This window comes from Rhyacophila brunnea, unplaced genomic scaffold, assembly GCF_057557595.1.
Source record: "Rhyacophila brunnea isolate RB1 unplaced genomic scaffold, BYU_Rbru_1.0 scaffold_5, whole genome shotgun sequence".
Classification (NCBI taxonomy): domain Eukaryota; kingdom Metazoa; phylum Arthropoda; class Insecta; order Trichoptera; family Rhyacophilidae; genus Rhyacophila; species Rhyacophila brunnea.
This window is the reverse complement of record NW_028233170.1, coordinates 11,824,187-11,848,107: the sequence shown is the minus strand read 5'-3', so window position 1 is coordinate 11,848,107 and position 23,921 is coordinate 11,824,187. Positions and strand designations below refer to the sequence as shown.

Below are 23,921 nucleotides of genomic sequence, written 5' to 3'. Positions count from 1 at the left end.
CAAATTACTGAGCTGATCGGCTTTTGTATTAAAAATCAAAGTAGGTATTACTTTAATTACTAACCGACGTCACGGATCACTCCAAGATTTTTTGTTGTAACTTACTTGAACTCGCTATTAATTAATTTTAGCCTTTAGTATAGTGGTATATGTGCATGGGCGCGAAACCCGAAAGATTCAGGTTCGATTCCTGTGGGGTGGGGTGGGGTGTCTTACTTTTTTCAAAAATATGTTTTCTATTGGTTATAATACATTTTCTCCGAAATGTTTTCATAACTATATATGTCCAATAATTAGAATGTTACATTCTTAAATCTTGTGAATTATTCGTTGAATAAAAAATAGTTAATTAAAGATCATTCAAAAATCTAAATCCTGGACAACCTTAAATATTGAATCTGATTTATATCACTTCATCTTGTTTTAATGTAACTTTTGTAGAGAAAGAAAAACTTCCAAAACGCACTCTAGCGAAAACTGTGAAAGTGGATGGAGCGTTAATACCCGTATAGTTGAGAGAAACGTTAATTACTAGTAACATCTCTAGAGGCTGCAGGACAATGACAGTGGCAGACTGCACTTCGCCGGTTTAAACCCACTCCAATGAAAACAGAATCGTATTTAATTAAACTCAAGCTTTTTCCCAAACCTGTTTTTTATGTAGATACTTTAACATAGATTGCAGTAACTATTTTGTTTACTTCGAGAAACATTTTTTTTATCATTTTACAACTTTGTGTTAGTAATTAATAAAATTAGGGTTTTAGTTAATTTCAAAATCTATTGATTAATAATTACAAGATAAAAAGAACTTTTTATGTACCACGTTTTTAAATTTTCTGTTGAATCATATAAACTTGATAATGCTATGTATTAATAAAAAAAAATTGTACTTGATAGAAATACTGAATAAATATAGAATACTGAAATGTCATTTTGACATTTCATATCGATTTCCATAGTAACGCACGTATATATCAATAATTTAGTTGCTAGGACCCCCTTAGCAACCAATAATAGTGTTTTACTTTTAACGGATTTATTCCGAAATAACTTTCCATACAAAACAGAATTAACTGAAAATGAAATCAATTCTGCTTAAAGATGGCTAAAAGTATTAAAAGAATGCATTGTCGCCGTGTTCTGATATATTATAAAGTTTCAAATGTCTAGCTAGTCGGGAAGTTAGTTAAAAATCTTCTATCGTCCAATACAAATCTTGGACAAACAAGAAAAAAAATGTACTGGACACACAAGAAAAAATCTGTATTGGACAAACAAGAATACGAGCTAATAAAAACGTGGTAAAATACTGAAATCCCGGAATTACTTTTATGTTTTTTTTATCGAAAACAAGATGTTACTCTACATAATATAGATATTATAAAATATTTTATATTATGTATATAACGCCATTGACGGTGATTACGCGTCGGCTTATAATGTCGCGGGATTTGGTTTAAATCCCGGGTCTGGAAAAGCAACATGTTGTTTTTTCAAAATGTGTTTGTGTACAGACTTTAGGCCCAATAGGTTGAGCAAGTGGCTAATGTCAATGTCTCGTAAAAGACAACAAGTCTGTTAATACAACCATCACGACTCCTACATTAACATCTTCTTTGGATCGCACATGGCTTAAAAATGTAACGTCAAGAAAATAATAGTTTGTCAATAATATTAAAATAATGCTTAGGAATTTTCCAATCTTGGGATTCGAACCCGAGATGAACGCCGATACGTTACCGCTTGGCTATCGGAGGCGCTTTGTGTTGTAATAGGTAAGTATCTAGTTAATGATAATTAATCAAAACTAAAAAAATATCTGCAATAATATAATATAGGTAATTTATTAAATACTAAACTTATAGTGTTGTTTAGTTCATACCTGTGCTGTGTTGCTTCCTGTGGACGATTGCGGGGAGAGTATTATTTGGTGGAAATCTGGCAGTACGTGGGGGCGTGTAGTAGGAATAGAGAGAAACCGGAATTAATGCCGTCTCCTCGTATGTCCCGGAATCTGACAAACAGCAAGTGGAGATTTTGTGCATTTTAGTCTTAATTACCGCAACTTTGCACAACTCGGGCTGCTGCAAGATTTGTGATCTCTCTACAGTCTACACACGTGCATGCAGTTGTAATTTATTGAGCGTTTTAGTATAATTCCCCCCTTATAAATAATATCACAAGTATTTTAAACACCTCGGTGATATATTTGTATAATAATTAAAACCTACTTTACTATTATACTTGCATCCACGTTGGCTTAGTTAGAACGGGTATATTTTTAAACTATTTTTTTAGTCAACAAATAGATCACAAAATTTAAGATTTATTATTAGCAAGTGCAAGTACGTTATATTAAAAAGCTTGGAGCAATCCCGACATCGGTTATTAATTAAGGTAATTGAAAACTTCAACGCAATTTAGAAAGCGCTTTAGAGAGCATTGTAAGAACTATTAGTTAAAATTCGTCGCAATTAGATAAGATAATATCAGGCATAGTGGTCAGTGTACATGGGCGTGATTTCCGAAAGACACTGGTTTGAATCCTACTGGGTGTCGCATTTTTTTTCAAAAATATTTTTTTCTTGTGGTTATATATTTCTCAGAAATTTTTTTAAATTATGAATAAGTATCTTTGTATTAATAAAGACTGTTGGTATATGAACTCACGGTTTGTCAAAAATTATATTTGATCCAGTGCAAGGACCAAATGAGTTGGGCGAAAAGCTTACAATTAATTATACGTTGTAAAAAATCTATTAATAAAACTGCCCACTGGGGGCGACCATATGTTCCGCTTAGGAATGAACAACATGGTAACATGCTTTTAATTTTATCGTACTTTCATTTGAAGAACTTTTTCACTATATCCGTATATTGTATGAAACAGTGACGGGAAATATCTTTTTTGATGAGGCCCAAATTAATAACCAAAAACTTTTAGGGATAGTATTTTAACATATTTATCATATTATATTTTGCCTAATTATCCAAGCGCTTATTTTACCTAACGGTAAAATATATTTTAATTAATACCTATATTATTATTATTATACAAAAATCTCTGCCTGCATGCGGCCCACCGGTTGGAAGTTGCCCATCACTGGCATAAATTAACAATATAAGTATGTAATCAATCATACAAGCCCCATCAATTAGTACAAAATATGCGTTGCACAAGATCATCTGAATTTAGTGACCTGCTATAATGTTCGCCATACTTATTTCAGTAAGTAATAAAGGTTCATAAACCTAAGAATAACATATCTTGGTATGAAGAAATGCATGCTAGGTATGATGCGCAAGGATCGATATAAAATAAATAAATAAGGGCGCAAACATATTTTTTGCACATACACAGATGGGTAGACCATAAAACAGGAATAAATCTCATAATTCAGTGGTAGGTATATACCAAAGAGATATTTAAAAATTGGTCAAGAGTTCGCTGGATTGATGAGATAATCGAGTTTAAGCGAAACACGTAGCAACTAAAGACTAAGGACCATTACTTGAAATGGTCCGGAGCACAACAACGGAACACAACAACAGAGCACCGGTTTGTCAAATCCACGAGACACTGTAGATATAAATGTATTGCATGATGATTTTCATAGCGAAAAGAAGTAAGAGACATCTATTAAAACAAACGACCATATCATAATATTAGTTAATAATTGACTATTTTGTTACTATTGTTCCAGGCTGACCTCTCCTGTCGGAACACCAAGCAATCGGTGGGCGCCATTTTCACTAGAACCAATTTTGTGACGCTGAAATACGTCACGGATGGTTGGGGAACTGAATCGAATGGCTTCAAACTCGTCATCACAGCTGTCAAAGATCCAAGTAAGTATGATAATAATTTAATAATAGTATAATATAATCGCCATGTCTGTCATTTTCACTACATGGTTATTTTTTATTTCCTGCAATTCCTTGATTATGTTCTGCGATTGTTCAATTTGAACTTTTAATTGTTTGACTAAAGCTAAGAATTTCCTACAGTTCTTGATACTCTGTTCTCCTCTGGTAATCAGTATTTGCAGGTGTATCCAATAATCATCAAAATAAATCGTTCGATAATCGAAAACGTATAAATACCTAAAACCATCACTAAAACTACAAAACTTGGTTTACATTATTTGTAAGATACTTAACTAATTGCGATTTAAATTCTAAATTCAAATATAATAAGTTATATGAGTGAGTACTATATAGTATTTTCAATTAAAATGACGTTCTCAACATAATGTGTAACATATAAAAATAAGATTAAGTAGGTAACAGAATAATATTTGTATACGTACAAAATACGCCAAGTAAACAAAATATACCTAATAATAAAAAATATATATTGAAAAACCTGCGCTTTAACTGTAAACACACACTCACGCAATTGGTATGTAGTATATCGATTTGAAAAGTAGTTTGTTTAAGGCGAATTCTTTGCCTCAATTTACGATCAAATGTGACTTCAACGCCATCTAAAGGCATCTACAGGCATCTACCATGAATTTCTAAAAATGTGTTACTAAAAACTTTCGTCGATCGCAACCAGATGGCAATACAGTTATTGCTTGTACTTCTGGTTACTCTTAGAAACTTAGTCGAGAGACACCTAATAATGGCAGAGTACTTTCTTCTAAGTCATGAACAATATGATCAACCCATCAGAATAAGATCATGAGATAAAGAAAGATCTGGATTGAGATGGCAAGACTGAGGTCTACTGAGTCGAAGACTGGGCAATTAAGAAACAAACAATAATAAGAATGGAGGCTTTCGAGATATAGCTATATTGGCATATCATGAATATATCATTCTTGCTATGATCACATTACCAATGAGGTTTTAAGACGAGCCAAGAGAACTTATAACTACTATAACCACAGACAAACTGAAAACTTTTTTCTGCAATGAGATGTATGATATTTTACTCATGGTCGCCAACCTTCGATTGAAGACGCACCAAAAAAAAATAATTTAATATAAAAGAAAATAGCCTATACGGATAATTTTTCGGCTTACGCGTGGGTTACAAATGTCTCAAAACTACTAGTATTGTCCCTTTAAGGTGAATTAAACGAGTTTTAGGTCCCAGTTAACATTTCTGTCTGTCTATTCCTATTTCGTAGATAACGTCGGAAGTCATAAAATAAGTAATAGTACTGTATCAATCATACCACTCAGCATTAAATGATTGACACACTTCAATATGTATGTTTTGTTGTCAAAACAAAACAATAAGGCGATACTATTAGTCAGCATTTCCTCAATCATAACTTGATCAGTATGGTCTGTTTTGATTTGTTAATTGCAATAATATCTTTTGTAATATATGTACTGCATTTGTATTAATTAGAAGGACAGTGCATGAATCCTCACTCACTCATCGAGTCCGTCACGCGACGCACTACTATCGTCACGAGTCCTTCACTCGACGTAGTTAACCATCACCCCACATAATCAATATCTTGATCACATCGATCTCACCAGTACATCCGTATCCGCGATTATAATCTCACGCTGTCATTCTTATTATTGGATTTATTTATTTTCGTATCAATAAATAAACTCTCCTCCAAACAACTTCAAGCAAGACGACCTTTTATCTCATCCACCTGCGTCTGCCGCCAAAGTACTTTTTAAAAATCCTGGAATTAAAGTATTAATATGCAATTAATAATAGTCCACGTGGTCAATTTTACGTGAAGCCTCATTCAATGGCAATGACATAGCTGTAGAATTTATATAAATTTAATAATGAATTTTTCAGCATATTAAATCTGTATTTATCGACACAAAAGAATCTCGTTTGAATTTTCGAAAACTCAAACAAACATTTGCAAAGAAAATTGTACTGTTAACAGCAAACTTTTAGTCAGTATACTTGCTTTATTCAAAGCGGCTCTTCTTTATATTCCAAATAGAATAAATATGGCGTGTATTGATGCGCGCATACAAGTCGTGTCGGATTCCTTTACGATGTAGAATCTCAAATGAAAATCCGTTTTATTGCCAAGTTTAAGGCCCTTTAAAAACGTCTATGTGTTTACGTACTATATGCCCTTCGCCCGCCGTCCACAATAACGGAATTTATTCGACACTAAATTCGACCATATAAAAGCGTCATTAAATCAAAGCATTCGCAATAAAAAGTGATCGATATGTATTACAAGTGGTTAAGTTCGTGTCGTTCCTGTCACTTGGCTCAAATGTGCACTAAATTATCGGACATCAGGATTTTACCCGATAAATAACATTTTTATACATCGCTCAAAAACGAAGAGGATACGACTTTTTTTTGCAGGTTTAATCCAAAACTTAAAGTATTTTTAAGACAATTTGGTGACCATGCTTTCAGTTACCCCATCTCCACCCGTCATGTATATGCAGCCGTGGATTGTGCACGGCCGCCTTCCATGACACTACGTGTCAGAATGAAAAGATTTTAGTGCCACAGTTCCTTGTCCCGAAACGACGCCGCACGGAACTGATTTAGCAACCATGCACCTTAAGTGCTTAAAGAAAGAGTTTTGTGTCCTCTGTACCCGTGTACTCTCTTTCAAAACAGTGGAGTCTCGTCACGCTAGTTAAACCCTATCTTGGTTATGTACTCAGTGACGTCCCATGGGGGTAGGCAGGTCATGCGTTACCTAGGAGTAGCAAATTAAGGAATGAATACCTACTATCATTACAACTTTTGAAACCAGTGAAGGTTTTGCATTTAGAGGACAATGCTGTCGCTTCGTTAAAAAGTACTGACATATTAGTTTAAAGAGATCACAAAGGGCCTCAAAAACTGTCAATGCATCAGATCTCTACGTAACAAAACCATTGTTGTTTGAGAGTAGGTTTCGTAGAAATGCTTTAATCATCAGTAGACGATTATGTTCGTCATTTTTTCCAACATTTTTGTTGCATTTTGTCAGTTTAAGATAGTGAAATAGGTTGGGTTTGCACCTAACAATTTGAAATTAAAAACCCAAGGGGCGGCATTTTAAGTATGCCTGAGGGGGCGGCTCTTGCCCTAGGGACGTCATTGTGTGTCATTTAGTAAGTTTGAATAAAGCGTAGAGTAGAATCATTACAAGCATGCATACCTACAATGAAAGCAAAAACTTGGATAAATCATAAATCAAAATATTCCCTAGAGTTAGGACCGGTCTCAAGGTTTTTGAACCCAATTGGACCTCGCGCTCTATGAGATTTCAAACATCACAAAAAAAGTGAAACGTATTTAATTTAAAAAATAATTTCGTTGTAAAACTCCGTGGCTTTAGCAGTAAAATCATAGAAAATTCAACTCTATTATTCGTGCTTATTATTTTTAAAATATCTGGAAAACACATTCGAAATGAGCTGTTCATTATTAGTATCATTGATGATTGAGAATGAAACTGTATTGTTAAAACTCATTTAGTGCTAACACCGCGACTGGCGCGTTTGGAGTCGTTGGCCATTAGATATAATTAACGTGTAATTTAAATGTGGTAAGTAAAAGGTAATTAAAAGGTTAGCAGTGATTGTGTTAAGAAAATAAAATCAGTCAAGTATTTTGCCTTCTAGCAATTTTATTTGTTTTTAATAATTATTGTAAAATGCTAAGAATTAAAAAATGTATAATAAATTAACCATTTTCCCGATAAAAGGCAAAAAAAAAATATTTTATCTTGATCGAGTAAAGAGTATTTGTTATTTTTCAAGTTTTATTTTGGGAGAAATAATATTATAACTTCTCGCACTTTTTAGGAGCGGCTTTGTCGTGAATATTTATGTAGAATCAAACATAAATTCTTTCCCAAATATATTATATATATATATATATATATATACGTAAATAAATAAATGTTGTAAATACAATAATTCATTCACACTGAAATCTCATTTCCTTACTCGATTCCTAGGGGAACGAAATTCTATCCATAAGACATTAGGTTATACTATTTACTTATGGTTTTATATATTGAGATGGAATGTCGTTACACGATAATTAAGATGTAATTTTATTATATTGTAACGTCGGAGATATTGAAAGGGACCAGATTAAACGACGGCTTAATTAACAAGAACGATGCAGAATTAAATCTGTATGATATTAACCATTAACCACAGGTAACTAGGGAAATAAAATATGCTGCTTTATCCACCGATTAACTGCTACACATGTCTAGTAATTCGACAAGAATCTAGTTGAAACGAAAGTTAAATCAATTAAATACCACGTTTTTGATAGTAGGTAGTTAATTTACTATTATAGTAACAATGAAAACTATTCTGGTATGTATGGTCTCATGCGCGCATTTTAAAAAAACTACACTTTTTTTAAAATTCCGTAAATGGCTGAGAATTTTGTATTGACATTAACGTAATAAAGTTTTTATTGATATCGTGAAAATGAATGTTAAAACCGAAGGGTGTAATTTTGTAAAGAAAATTATAGAACAGTATTTACCCTCAATAAATTATTATTGTTTTCAAAATTTATAGTCGCGTCCTACTACATAGGCTAATTGATTTTTGAGCGATTCAAAGAAAAACAATACATGAATAATTGATTTGTAGTTAGTTACCCATTCATAGTATAATATTATTATTAGCAATAATGTCCAAATTCAACACTGCAACAGAAGCCCAATTTGCCAGTAGCGTACGTTCGGCTACTCACCGCTAGAGGCACTCAAATCATTAATCTCTGACGTACCACGCGCCACGACAGACTTTTCATAGGCAGTGTCACACTTTTTTGGGTACAATAATAATAATTACTGACATTCAAAAGTTTTAATAGCCTGCAGCTGTTCTCAAATTAATTTGAAAGTTTTCACGTTGTTTCTGCTTATTTTTTTTACATAGGTAATCACTTTAATTAAATCAAATGTTTTGGTACTTAACTAAATGTGATAAAAATAACATATTTATCTATAATTTTTAGAATCATAATAAATTTAATAACGAAACAATAATATTATTATAATAATAAAATTAATAATAAAAAACAGAAAATCGTGAGGACATCTAGCGGCATAAAACAATTCTTTTCAAATTTTGGGTTAGAGATTTATAACATAGATGGCAATGCCAAAAATTAATCGATTTCATAAATTTTATTGTATTCTCGAATTATTATTATTTTTGGCATGACTATCTACTTACTAATCTTCACACTAATGAACAGCGCAATTCAATCAATTAAGATTGGGATAGCGTGCTGGCTACGTCGTATGGAGATTAACGACAATAAACCGATAAAGAGGATATCATTGGCGAGTTATGAGCGCATAAAAAGAGTAGGTACCCCAATGAGGTTTACTTTACGGTCGGCCAAGACGTCGAACAATGAATGCCTTATTTACGAACTTGTGAAATTGTGTACCTACCATAGACTATAGATACATCGTACCTACATATCAAATACATGCGAATTCAGCTAAAAGCCCATTCTATAAATGGTAAATCAAATTCAAGGTAGCTGATAAAATATTCATTTATTTGTACAGCAAATGGTGCCAAGAAATTGAATGAGACATACAGCTATGCTATTGTTTAAAAGAGAAATTTGCCTCACAGAGAGAAAAATTGTGTAATTTTCTTTCACGATATTGAACTTTTTTAATTTTTACATGCCTGGTTAATGCCATTGACCCTTATCGACCTATCGATTGTTTCAAATCCTATTACGTTACAATATTATATTATAACCTCGTAATTCAGAATGTTATATTGTTAATGGTAGGTATATACAAATGAGATAATGTTAATGAAAATTATTTCCTTTCTATTTCCATTAATAATAATATGTTGAATTAGATAAGGGCATTAACCACACTTGGTGCGGCCCTGGCCGCGGATTGGATGATTACAAAATTACATTCTTATTTTGAAAACAAAAATATATAAGCTATCCCAATGCCCATTGTTCTCAAATAATGGTTATTATTTTTCTTATGAGAATTTTCTTTTTGTCTACAGAACACGGCTGCAAAGATTTTCGCTGTAATCTTCGAGAATTCTGCATTAGTGCTGATCTCATCTGTGATGGAGTTAACCATTGTGTCGACGGATCCGATGAAACCTCCAGTACACTTTGTCAGAGTAAGTTGAATGGATATACTAATATTAAAATATGATATTTAATTATAACATTGATGTGGTACATGAAACCTACATAATTCGCAGTGTGGAAACCTACTGTGGAAATCCATCAGTTAATTTGTATTGCTGCCTTGAAGAAAACATAGAGCAGTAGTCAAATTATATTTGTGTGTGTGTGTGTGTGTGTGTATATGCGTGTATGTATGTATTATATTTACAAGATGGTGTTAGTTAGTTTTTAAAAATCAATTAAAGTCTGCCTCTAACCAAACTATAATAGTTTTTGTATGTTATGGGCGATCTGACAAAAGAGTGCACACTTTTTCAGTCCTACTTATTTGATTGCGTTGAATTAAGAATACATATTATTAGTTATTACATATTGCGTTAGTTCAATTTTTGGGCTATTATCTATTATGGCTTGGTTTTCGCAGAGATTGATGGAATTTTATAAACTAACTAACACCATCTATCTGTAAATAAAATAAATTGTAGTCTTAATTCAATGAAAACAAATACGTTTGACTGACAAAGTTTAGTGTGCACTATCTATGTCGAATCTTAACACTCTACCTCCACCCTTCGCTACTGGTATGTATGTATGTACCTACTCAGTAGTAGTAATCGAAGATTAGCAACTAAACGATTATTTAACATTTACCTTTACCCAATTTTTTTTTAAATCGTAAATAATTGTCCTAAGCTAATACGATACGAAATTATAACGTGAGAAACAGATATTATTATCATTTATAAGATATTATTACTTATCTTGTTTTTTTTTTAAATTATTAGTCTGTAATCGATACTAATGTTTATATGAAAATAACTAACGTCGCACTTTGTGAAATAAAGGTCTTCCAAAGCTTTTTAAGTTAGTTTTTAGTTAAAATTTTCAATTATATGTACCTATTATATTATTGTAACGAATATAATATTGTGTCGGCCGTTTGCAATTTTGCATCGGGGCAGCTAAATCCCTCAGGGTGGACCTACTGATAAGCGCCTGCTCCTTTTCAAGTGAGAGATTTTTTCTCGATTTGTAAATGCTTAATTATTCACAAAGTTTTAAAACAGTTTTCTGTAAGTTTAAAGTAAACACAAACGGACGATGACCTTTTTCACTAAATAAATAAGGGTCCTCGAAAACCTCGCTCGCCTTCGCAATAATTAGAGTCCTTAATTAAAATATTAGCGCGCGCCCGTACAATCTTTATGATACTAGTGTCATCTTTATTGTATGGAGAATTTCAACAAAGTGAGGGGAAAAACAAACCGCTCGGGGATCTCGTAAAAAATAAACACTTTTCTCTCATCTGCTCGCTCTCTGTTTCTCGTTCCCCCTTTAACTCGTTTATCTTTAAAATACTTAAACATACAAACAAAGCTTAAACATCTCACCTCATCACAAAGTAAGCGCTTATCTATCTCAGGATAATTTTATTCTCTGTCGACTTTGTCTTTGAAATTTTCTTAGTCGCTTTGTACCATATTTTTCATTTAGTTTGCGTCTTTCAGACCTGAACGACATTTAAAAACAAATTTAATAAAACAGAGTGAGCTTTGGATTTGATATATTTTATCGATATCATAAGTTAAAATAAGATTACATTTATGTTAAGATTAAACTCTTCAGAAACGAAAGATATTAGAGCATTTCGAGATCACTTCTACGTTGAAAACATTAAAGAAAATATGTTTCATTCAAACGATAGATAAAGGTTTTGTTTTACAATAGTCGGGAAATGATCCATAATACAAGGCTGACGCAAATGTACAAAAATTTAAGAATTGAAGTAATGGTTATGATGTTTCAAATAATTACTTTTGGTGTAAGTACTAAAACTAAACTAAATGTCATTTTTTATCATCACTTTCATGCTGAAATAGTTACCTACTGATTGTAATGATTCTTTTTCTAGTTCAATCATAGAGTTTTTTTGGTAATGTATTTGAAATTTCACTATAGAGTCTTCGTTAAAACAAATTAAAAAATGACACAGAAATACGTGTTGCCACTTTGGTGAACTTGCTTTGACTTCGTAATGACGCTATCATATTGTAAATTTGAATATAATATTGCGGTCATATTTCAATAACGAATATTAAATTTGTAAATTAATCAGAAAACAGAATAGCAAGGTACCTATTTAAACTATAATATACATATATATAAATTATTTCCGGTTTTATTTATAACATATTCCAATGCAAGCATTTGATAATATTTCTTTGACATTGACTTTAAAAACCGAAAACAAAATGTAATCAAATAGGACGATAATATTTCATGCTGTATTTGTTGTGGACGTTTTCTGATAAGTCTATTAAAAAAAATGACCCATGAATTATTCTCCATTACTTTTAATGGCAGAACAAACACAGACAATAATTATACTAAAGACAAACGTATATGCCAGCCTATATGAAAACATTTAACACTAAAATGACAAAATCATTAATTAGATATTGATTTTTATTGGCAATATGTATATTTGTATTTACTCTCCGGGTCTATTCTATACACAAGGCGACTATTGACCGCTAAAGTGATAAAGTGATAGTATTTATTACATATTTATATTGATTTACATATTATAATTGTTACAATAAGTTAGCCGTCTAAACCAGGGGTAGTCAACCTGGTCCCTACCGCCCACTAGTATGCGTTCCACTTTCCATGGTGGGCGGTAGGGGTTTTAAAAACTACTTTAAAAGTTACTTCCCTACTTTATAAAAACACCATTACTGTGGAACCGGTGGGCGGTTAGAAATTTTTACTACTAACAGAGATACAAAAGTGGGCGGTAGGTATAAAAAGGTTGACTACCCCTGGTCTAAACAGTCAAAACTGTCTATCTCGCTCTAAATTTTATCACAGCCAAGAGAGGTGCTCTGAAAATATAGCGCTTATTGCAACAATTACAACCAACTTATTCCAATTGTTACAATAAGTGCTAATACTGTTATACAAACCTACCCTAGTTTGATATTATTTATATCTTTATCACTTTAGCGGTCGATAAGTATAGAATAGACCCACTGAAACCTAAAGATTTAACAATATTAGGTAATATTTATTCACTTGATTTTATTACATCTTATGTAAGTACACTTCTTATAATAAGGAAGCATCTAAGTAATTGAAAACATTGACAATGCTTTAATATAAAAAGCCTACATTATGTACACCTATTTAATATGTATGTACCTACATACCCAAGACTCGGTGGTCGGATAATAATTAATCCTCGAAAAAAAAAAGTTAAAAATACTGAAATTAAAATGTCACATGTCAAAATATAAAATAGGTTCTTACGTCGTTGTATTGAATGTTGTAATAAGAAACCCCCTTTCTGTATTGTATAATAATTTATAAGTCTGTACATTTTGCCAATGCCTTTTTATTCGCAAATTACACAAGTAGATTTTCCGGAGATTCTTGAATTACTTCGAGATACAATGGAGTATTATGCATTCAACAAACACGATATAGATACAAACTTAGCCAACTATAGAGACAGTCTTATCTAAAGATTCCTATCTCTCACACATTTTCCCTCAAATCTGTTCTACATTAATCGATAAAAGATTTAAAAAAAAAACTCCTTAATCATTTAAAACGTCGAGTTTATGATATTCTTTATTTCCATTAAATGATTGTGCTTAATTATGTTTTATTTTAGAAGGGTGTTTTAAATCAACACCGGAATCTCTCTGTAAAACGGCATCTACAATTTTTATTTGGACTCTCTAAATTGAAATGTTGCAAACAGTGACGCTGTCCCTGGCGGAACTCGGAAAAGTCCTATCGCTCGACGTTACCAGTGGCGTATCCAATTTTCGTTGTCAATATTAATAACGCAAAACATTTTTATTTTATTTATATATGTAACTACTCATTGTTTTTTTTTTAATATAACATAGATACTAACCCCATTTTTGTGCAACTTCAATAAACTTAATCGTGAATAATAAACGCAAACAATAAATCAAATCAATATACTAGTTTAAAAAGCGATTGAAAAATGTTTTATTATATTCTTATCCGTAATACATAATGTGCTCTTAAAATAAAACTATAAAATTACAGTTAAACGTACTACTAATTTTAAGCCTTCAATCTCTGATAATTTTCAATACTTTGTTAAACGTTGGAAAATAGAATCGAGATGTTGCAAATTCACGCAAAACATAATATCGCAATGAATATCATTGTCAATCGTGAATTACTAGATAATACGCGAAACTATTCATATACCAATTGGATCCTCTCGACACGTATTGTAATTGGGTCATATTATCATACATTATGTTACCAGTAGGTATTATAAATTATTAGAGGTCGCACAATATCTTTTGGCCAACTTGGTGGCTAGACTAAACCATATTTAGAAAATTAATACTATCGAGTAGGTATCTACTTCATGGAATTTGAATATAAATTAAATTTAAATTTGAGTGTATGGCGACATAATTCTTGGGTAACTGCCCCTGAGACATTCCCAGTCATAAAAATGATGCTTCACATACATGCAAATGTAGTGTTCCGTGATACGCTCAATTAAGACCAGATGTGGTGCGGGGCGGTTTTAGTTTGGTGGCGCTAATAACTTCAATGATTTAAGTTTTGTACTATTATAGTTGAGTCATTTTTTCCACCGGCCTTTCGAGGTCATCAGACACTACGTGCGTTATCGTTTAAAAACAAATTGATACAATAAAATAACGTAAAATATAGAATCTTATTACTAAAGAAGCAAGTACAAAATCCAATTTTGAAACTTTGATGTGCCTAGAATGCCCGATGTAAATAGATTAGATATCTATTCACTATTAACAAATTCGGTAAGTCATATTTTTTTTTTTACTTCAGTGTTACATACATGACTTTACGTATTCTTCAGATATTTTCGGCTATTATCCACAATGTTCACAGGCATATCACTCCAATCGTTGCATAAATATGAATTTGAAATGAAAAACTATTCAATTTTTCTTTGTATCTACTGGAAAAGTAGATCCAATTAACACTTGTATGACGCATACGTTTGGGTCAGACGTTTTTCATTATTTCAGAAGATTGTTAGTCATAAATTATTATATTTATAGTCGGGACCATATTTTTTGCAAGTTTTCCCAATTTCCTCTCTTATTAATATGTATTATATTAAATGAAAATTATCATCATCTAAAAACGAAACAATACAATATGACCGAAATACCTTGGGAATCGTACCGGGACTCGTTATTCATTTTTAAATTAAATTTCATGTCCGGGATTGATATTGAAATTTACATTTGAAATTATTGATATTTTATCTAAGTCTCTTTCTGAGCTGAATATCCAATAGTAAAAAAAATAAAACCTCTTTAATTTTGATTGATTTGACTGATTGACGACTATAACAAAAAAATATTGCATTTTCCAAAACACATGGAGTTGCTGGGAAACTTTATTTAATTTGTTTTAAGTATTCTATATTTAAAATTGAATAAGTATCTATGTATTATTCTTGTTGCTTAGTGAGTAAAATCGAACATCTCATCGATATAACGTACTCTTTTCAACCGATTTGACGTTACTGTGGCTAAAGAATTTTTGCTTAAAAAAAATAGATGGGTAGGTACTTTATTTAGGATTTAAGGATGAATAATTCTATATCAAAAAATATCCCGTAATAAGTGGGTCTATAAAATATCATGGGTTTTTGTAACGCCAATGAGTCTGCGATAAAGAAAAATAGAAAAGTTGACCGGGGAAAAACCTATCCGGTCGAAAATACGTTTTTTGCCAATTTAGCATTGGCCGTTCCATGATTTAGATACGTTCTGCTAGATTTATTTTCAACTCTTCTGACCATTCCTACGCTTTCCAGGGGTTGATCTTTAGCATTTTACTATTTTACCTAGCTCACAACGCGGTCGTAAAAATATTCTCGGCTTCATTGAGTCCTGGGATTTCGTTTTATGAAAGCTTATGGGCGATATATAATTTTTCACTCTGCAATTTTAGTTGAGATAGTTAAATATATTATATGGTAACTAAAACGCTTTTTTAATAATTGGAATTTGTATTTTAGTTTATAACTTTAACATAATAATATATATATAATACAATACAGCTTTATCAATAATTACTTGTAAGATTTTGCGTACCTAAAAATTCGATAAAGTTAAGATCTCCAAAAGGGCGAAAGAAATTACTTAAAAAATAAAAGTTAAAAATATTCACATCTTATGTACTTAACTATCTTTGATAATTGAATCTGCCATTTATTTTATATACGGCACAAGACTACAAGTAACTATATTATAAATAATTCTATTGTATCTACCGATTGGTCGGTTACACTAGGACCTAAGTGTTCAAAACCGTATTTCTCATAGCCGAAAAACTCTTTTAGTATCAAGTATCAGTAAAGTGTAATAATGGTAACATAGTTGCACGTGTTTTATGCATGATTCTAAGACAATTACCCCTCTGACAAAATCCCTCAGACAAAAACCTCCGGTTTAAATCATTCGATTTGATTAATAACTAGGGGCCGTATGTATGAGATTCCCAAATTCTTTATAAGCTATTTAACCGATTTTCCATCATATAGCGTATAGCACTGTTTGTGATGTAAGCAATCTGACGTCACGCGTGACGTGACGTCAAAATGGCTGCCTCAGCTGTCACTTTCAAATGTCATTTTATTTTGCATTCATTACAACAAACGTTTGCTTGAGGCCCTTGTTCATTTTGTAGACTCTGTAAAACATTTGCGAACTTTAAAAACAGTTTCTAGACGTGCTTTTTACAAAATACGTATAATTTTGATCCCTAGTCTATAATCTAGATAATAGGTAACTGATAAAATGCCTCGTACCTATTTCGCTTGCAATATTTCTCATAGAGAGATAAAGTGGACTTACGTAAGATTACGATAAAATATCTCCGCTAAACGACCGCAAAAATATGTACCTACTGCTGTATCTGGCATTAAAATATGCAATTGAAAGCATTCTGCATTCTTCAAAATATTATGGTACCTACCTACCTAGTTAATTATTGTAAGATAACTGTAATAAACAAGGCACAACTCTCAAATACACTGGAAACATCAAAAGTGTCATACGGTGATTGGTATAAATGATAATATTATACAGAGATCATTACATATTATTATCTAAATCATTTGCATTTTCTGTCATTTATTCTTATTCTGTTTTGACATCTCATAATTATTGAAGTGAAGTTAGTCATAATAATATTCAGTATTGCCACCAAATGGAAATGTTTACTGGCAATACTTTATCCTTTCGTACAGTAGAATAATTATAAAATAAATGTGATAAAATAGATGATAAATTATTTAAAGTTCATAATAATTATTCATGTATAATTATTAAATCTATATGGTACCGTTCGCACACTTTCAGACACATTTACAATTTAAAAAATTTAAATTAATGGTCGGGGAATGAAATTTCATAAGCTTGCAATTATTTGTACGCCATGACACATTATGACGTCACATCGTGATGCAGCTAACCAACAAATAACATTTGCACTTATGCATACAAACGAGCAGTATATAGCCTATAACGTATTTGGGAATCTCATGCATACGACCCTAAGATTTCATGGGCTCGTTATATTACCAATAAGGGTGTTTTAAGACGATCAAAAAAACTAAAATTACATGATGCATAGGTACAACTATCGTCGATTGTGGAAGCAATGTATTTTTTATTGGCCATAATATTTTCCACGTTGAAAAATATGACTTAATGATTTACTCAAATCATCATGCATTTATATGCATAGGGATCTGATATGATAGGGATAACGTAAGCTTAGATAATGGCACATAGAGAAAAAGAATATACATATTAGTTTTAAAATTAACTAGGCTAACTATATAAATTACTATTCGCTTTTCATCCCTTTGGTAGAATTTTACAGTATATATATCGTCTCTGTTCTGGCAGAACACACTAACTGGAAAATACTAGTTTTGAGTGATTTGACTTTGAAGTTGTTAAAATGTTTGAAATAATGGTCTATTATGTGAGTTTATTAAGTAATCGTAAAAAGGATGACTTTAAAATAAAGACTTTTAATTTATTAAGAAGGTTTCCAGACGGTAAAGTTTGAAATAATGAACATTTTGGTACTAACTCAATATTATGTCATTTTTTCGAATTAGTGTCTTCTGTCAGAACAGTGACGATATATTCCGTAATTGATTTAAGTATGGCAACTACTCGGTTAGATTATGTTTTTTTTTATAAACATTGCTTCGTTCGTTAGATTAGATTTTATACTCAAAAAAACATTCGTATTTCTATTTCCTATGTGAATTAAAACCCCTTCACTATAAACTTTCAAGAAAGAAAAAAAACTTCACTGTGGTTAACAATATTTGTTTTCTAAGTTCCGCTGAAAATATACGCGGTTTCGTGGAATTACACCAAACGCGGGTTAACTACCAGTTACCACTACTTGGCAATTAAAATTTAAATTCTTTGATAACTTTATAACATTAAAATAAGATTTTTAGAAAAAATATTTTGTTTTTTGACTATCTAAATAATAAATACTACATCAAAACAATGTTTCATTTTTAATAGAGTTTATGATTGTGTCTGTAATTAATGAAATAGGTAATTAACTTATTGTTGGTAAACAAATATTTAACTATAATTTTAAACTAAATATAGGAAAAATCATAGTTAGGAAATTTAAATGTTGATTTAAAGTTTTTTTTTACATGTTTTTAAAACAATGAATTTAAAAATTTATTTCAAAAGGCTCAATATTTAAAAAAGAAATATAAATAAACTAAGTGTTAGGTACTTACGTATTCAATTCATTTTTATTAGGTAGGTACCAATATCAAATATTTTGTATAATAATATCAATTTATACTTTGTCATATTATTTAAAATAAATTCAAAAAGAAGAACAAATTATTTATTTTCGATCAAAATTGAGTACATTTTGATTTTGATAACTACGAAATAGGACCATAAAATTTTGGCACCAAGATGGCTATGTATTTTACCACGGATACATTATTAACAATTTACATCGTTTCTTCTACAGACCAGGAAGGCAGCACGATACTGGGTGTGGAAATGCCATGGTTTGTCGTCGGAGCAGTGAGTGGACTGTTAGTGATATGCGCATGCGCTGCTGCTATTGCGCTCTGCATCTGCCGGAGGACAACACCGAATCCGCACATGAACAACTCCCAACTGCAATGTAAGTAACCATATTAAAAATTATCTCTTACTGGTTATGATAGCCTGATACCTTTGATATTAAAAATAATGTCATATTTATGTTGGACATTCCCTTCTTCGGTGTGTTCTTCCTACTTCTTGACTTGATGTTTCGGGCTCGTTGCAGAGGTCGCTCTCAAGAGATAGTTAATAATGATAACGCTTACCTACACGTCATCTCTCGTGAATGGCCTCTGTAACGCACCCGAAACATCGATAAAAGGAGGAAGGACACATTGTTATAGCCAAATACTAAATAGGTATAATCAGGAACTAAGAAATAATGGGAACTGAAATACCTAACGGGTAAGGAGAAGCAGGCAACTGGTCTCGAGCATGGAAGAATACGGGATAAATTTAAACACGTGTAACGAATACGTGAGACGTCGAATACTGACAACTGCTCTCGGTTTATGCATTGACGCTCATTTAATATTGGTACATTACACGCAGTATTGCACGTCTATAATACGTGGTTCATTTTCGTAGGACACTCACTCATTCAAAACCCTGCATCAAATTTACTGTATTGGTATATAGCCTATCGGAACTCTGTTTATTGTCTGTTCTGTGGGTATAATAATAAATATTATTGTAACTTGTTTTAACATTTTTAATACTATGTCAATAAATTTAGAGTGATCTACTTCCAGATCACATACTATGGTCTTGATAGTATGGAGTCATGAAGGGTAGTTCTGTTCTTTTAATGAGTATCTTTGGATAATGGTGCTTTGTATTTCTTGAATTTTATGGCATGAGATTCCCGAGATAATCGCTCTGTCCCGTGAACAAAATTAATAATTGTTATTTATATTATATTATTAAATATTATATTTTTGACGTGTTATAAACTCAGATTTTGCCTGCGGCGCTGTCAATGTTTGTATGCCAATTTTTTAAAGAATTTTATGTTATTCCATTTAACTGACTGAGCTTGGTAACTATAAATAATAAAAAAAATATACACATATTTTTATAATATCGACTGTAGAAAGGAAAAAGAACGTACTTAACCCTTATTTTTTTGCAAAATTGGTTTTATTGGATAATAATGTTATCCACGACTAAATACACGATTTTATCCAAAGGATGTAAGCTGCAAATGTCGATTTAATATCTAAAATTTTCTGGAATTGAGGCGTCTAATTCCAAAAACCGATAAGTCCACATTTGTTCATAATCGTGAAAAAAATACGCATGTATTCTTTGTATAATTTTACACAATATGTATTGATCTATAAGTTCCAAAACGCGACCAAACCCTACAAAAAAAAATAAGTTTCGATTTATTACAAAAAGCGCCAAATCCGTGTTTCATATTATTTAAAGCTTAGTTGATTTTGCGCATCAGCCAATAAATGGAACGTTCAATATTGGAAATGGCGTCTCCCATGCTGTAGCATCCGGTAAACTTATGACAGTGCCCCGGAAATGTGTGCCTTATGCAGGATAAATTAAAAAGTGTGGTTCAAGTAGCCTACTAGGTTTATTGTTTATTTTGTTTATTACATTCAAGAGTTTATCGGCTGAAACAAATTGCCATTTGGTTCTAATTTTGACATAGAATACAACGGAAAAAATAATCTCATGTTAAAACAAATAATTGAAGCTTGAAACATAAAAACGTTGTTTCCCGCAAATATCGAATTGTGGACTTGTCGTTTTTTAAATTAGACGCCTCAATTCATAAAAAAAAGGAGGATGAGTAGTGGGAAAAACAAAGACTTAACCATATTTTTGTTGGTTTTATTTAATTAACTCAATAGTTAATATCAGATTATGAATATAAAACCAAATTGTTAATTATCATGCACTATATCTATTTCGTATTTTAGCTTTTTTGTGTGGATTACGTTTTTTTTCCTTTAGTTGATTATAAAATTTTCCATTTCGAGTGCTGACTGTGGTCTCATTTCATTCGATGTTCTCTTTTTCCCACCAGTGCAACAGATGTACGGTTCGAACGGGTCGGCCGGCAACAAAGTGCAGGCGGACCAGGACGTGTACCAACACCAGCACGGGCACCAAGTACAGCAACAGACGGAGCTGCCGGGAAACTGGCGGCGCCCTGCGGGGCGGGGCGGGGCGGCGCGGGCGCGTCCCTCCCGCAGGCAGGCCGCGCGCTGAGGCCCAGCCAGCCCGCCAAGGCCGCGCCACACAAAGACGAATGGTTCGTCTAGCGTTAGGTGAGACCTTCACTCAATTCTTCCGTTATCTTTTTCATGATCCGGCCATCCCATTTACGAAACCGTGAGCAACATTGCTCATAAAACGTCTAGTTCATCTTTCGATCTGACATGAATCAAAAGAGATAGAGTATATGATTTGATTGACAATAATTATTGGCATAACCAATGACAAATTAGTTCGGCATTGGGACAATTGGACGCAAGGACAAGTGGGCGCCGCACTGTTGAATGAAATCACTTTCATTAATGAAATAAATATACCTACGTTCGTTACAATTTGATACAAAAAGTAGACGAGGAAGTTTATTAAGTTTCTATCTACTACTTAGAAATTTAAAATAATTTTGCTCTTAACATAATGTTTTTTTATTGCGGATTGAGAATTATTATGCTCAACGTTTCATATACACAATTAAATCGTTATTTACGTGTGCATATTGAAATTCTCATTATTTTTTTTGAATTTCACTCGATTGCGTAGCGCCTAGTTGTCCCGGTGCCGAATCGTCCTAGACCCGTTAGTTCTGCACTTTGGGAGAATAAACAACACAAGCTCCCGATTTCTAAGGGACACGCGAGTCAATACTATAAATAATTTCCATTTACACCGCGTATAAGTTGGAAAAAAATATGTAGCTTAATATGGATCCATTCTAAGCTCTAAACTACAGTATATAACCATACCTAAAACAAAGTTAGTCGGATACCGATGGATCAACGGATTGATCCTTGTGTGGAAAGTTATAAGCATTTTTATTTCTAACATTGGATTATACCATGTTTTTATACCATGGTGCATAACATGTTTGTATGGCAACGTATATAGTTTTAATGTTTTGGTTTGACTAGGTGTCACTCCAGATGCTCTCTTTGTTTCCTCTAATATATTATGGCAATAATTTAATTTTTATAATTACTGTTAAGAATCAGTGCATATTAAATTTTAGTGAATATTAAGCCTAGTACCCACGCACGTTCTTGCGCGATGGTTTTGCTCGATCGAGCATGTCGACTTGGAAGCATGCTCGTCGTTACGTCCACACAGTCGAGCAACTCAACACAACACGCTGTGAGGCCACCGTCGCACAGCCACGACTTCGACCACTAGTGAGAGCGAGGTCACAGAAGCCTTGCCGGTGCGTCCTCACTCCCTGAATCAAACTGCATCGAGCAAGAATTACGGATCTTCAATCTTTTTCGGATAGCGCAATTTGTTCGATGTCGAACAAAAAAACTATCGAATGATCGAGCCAGATGGTACACACGTTGAAACATGTTGGAAAAGCGTAAAACCATCGAACAAGAACGTGCGTGTGTACTTACTATTAGAGAATTTCAATAAACTTAAAAATTATTGTTAGAACAACTCTCAAAGTGCTAATAAATTACTGAACAAAGGTTACTCTTTGGAAAATGAATACACAAAAGTGTCGAGATACGTGCAAATTGTATCTATATAAAATAGACAACATAACGCTTTTTTGTCTACTTTAATTTAATGCCACAGAACAGATTGTACCTAATCACTGAATAATTGCGGCAATATGTTTGTAGGTGCTTTTTTTCAAATTCTAAAATTGTATTTGATTAGAATGTCTTACTAATTGTTTATTGCAGAGGTGGCCCGGCCAGGCCTCGCAGGGTGAAGTCCGGAAGCAATCGGGGTAAGAGCCCGCCAACTGCCCCTTGCAATCATCACCAAAATCGTCATCATCAGCAACATTGCGTCAACGGCGCGCCACCGTTGCCCCAGGCAGACGTCACAACAGGCAAAGTTACCACTGACTTTCCGAGACGATTTTCATCGCAGTCAGCAACTGTGGCGCTTTCCGCGTTACGTCAACGAAAGCTTTGCGCTATCCATGACGAAAGAAAACTTACGATGACGCATATAACATCATTTGATTTTATTTCTAAATGTGTAATACACTATTTTTATATATTTTTAGATTATTTTAATTTTAAATATATATTATATAAATTAACACTTTAATTTTATTATTATCTATAATTTTATTAAAATTAATATAGATATAACTTCATTTCATTTTAACAGATAGGTCAATCAATAATATTATAAATACATAGAAACATCTTGACATTTATATTATTGTTATTAATAATTAACATTAAGTTTATTTTAATTGAAGTTTTTTTTTAATTTTAATTAACGAAATACATACAAAAATATGTCTATCAAATGTGTAATGTCATTCGGGAATAATAACTTTGTTTCTGCTATAAAACTGTGACATGTTTTAACGATATTTACATATCAAAAATCAGGATAATAAATATTGATAGGTCTTTCTGCTACTATTTTTGGCTAAATGGATACAATATTAGATACCA

The 23,921-nt window shown here is 32.3% G+C and overlaps 1 protein-coding gene across 1 annotated transcript in view; it reads left to right on the top strand.

Annotated features, from left to right (window-relative positions):
• loaf (low-density lipoprotein receptor domain containing lost and found) overlaps positions 1–23,661 on the top strand; it is a 402,792-nt gene extending 379,131 nt beyond the window's left edge. Inside the window, exons 3-7 of the mRNA XM_085955582.1 lie at positions 3,708–3,852; positions 9,979–10,101; positions 19,199–19,357; positions 21,323–21,566; positions 23,187–23,661. Coding sequence (XP_085811708.1) covers positions 3,708–3,852; positions 9,979–10,101; positions 19,199–19,357; positions 21,323–21,507 — 612 coding nt within the window. The 3' untranslated portion in view covers positions 21,508–21,566; positions 23,187–23,661. The remainder of the gene's footprint in view (positions 1–3,707; positions 3,853–9,978; positions 10,102–19,198; positions 19,358–21,322; positions 21,567–23,186) is intronic.
• The last annotated feature ends 260 nt before the right edge of the window (positions 23,662–23,921 follow it).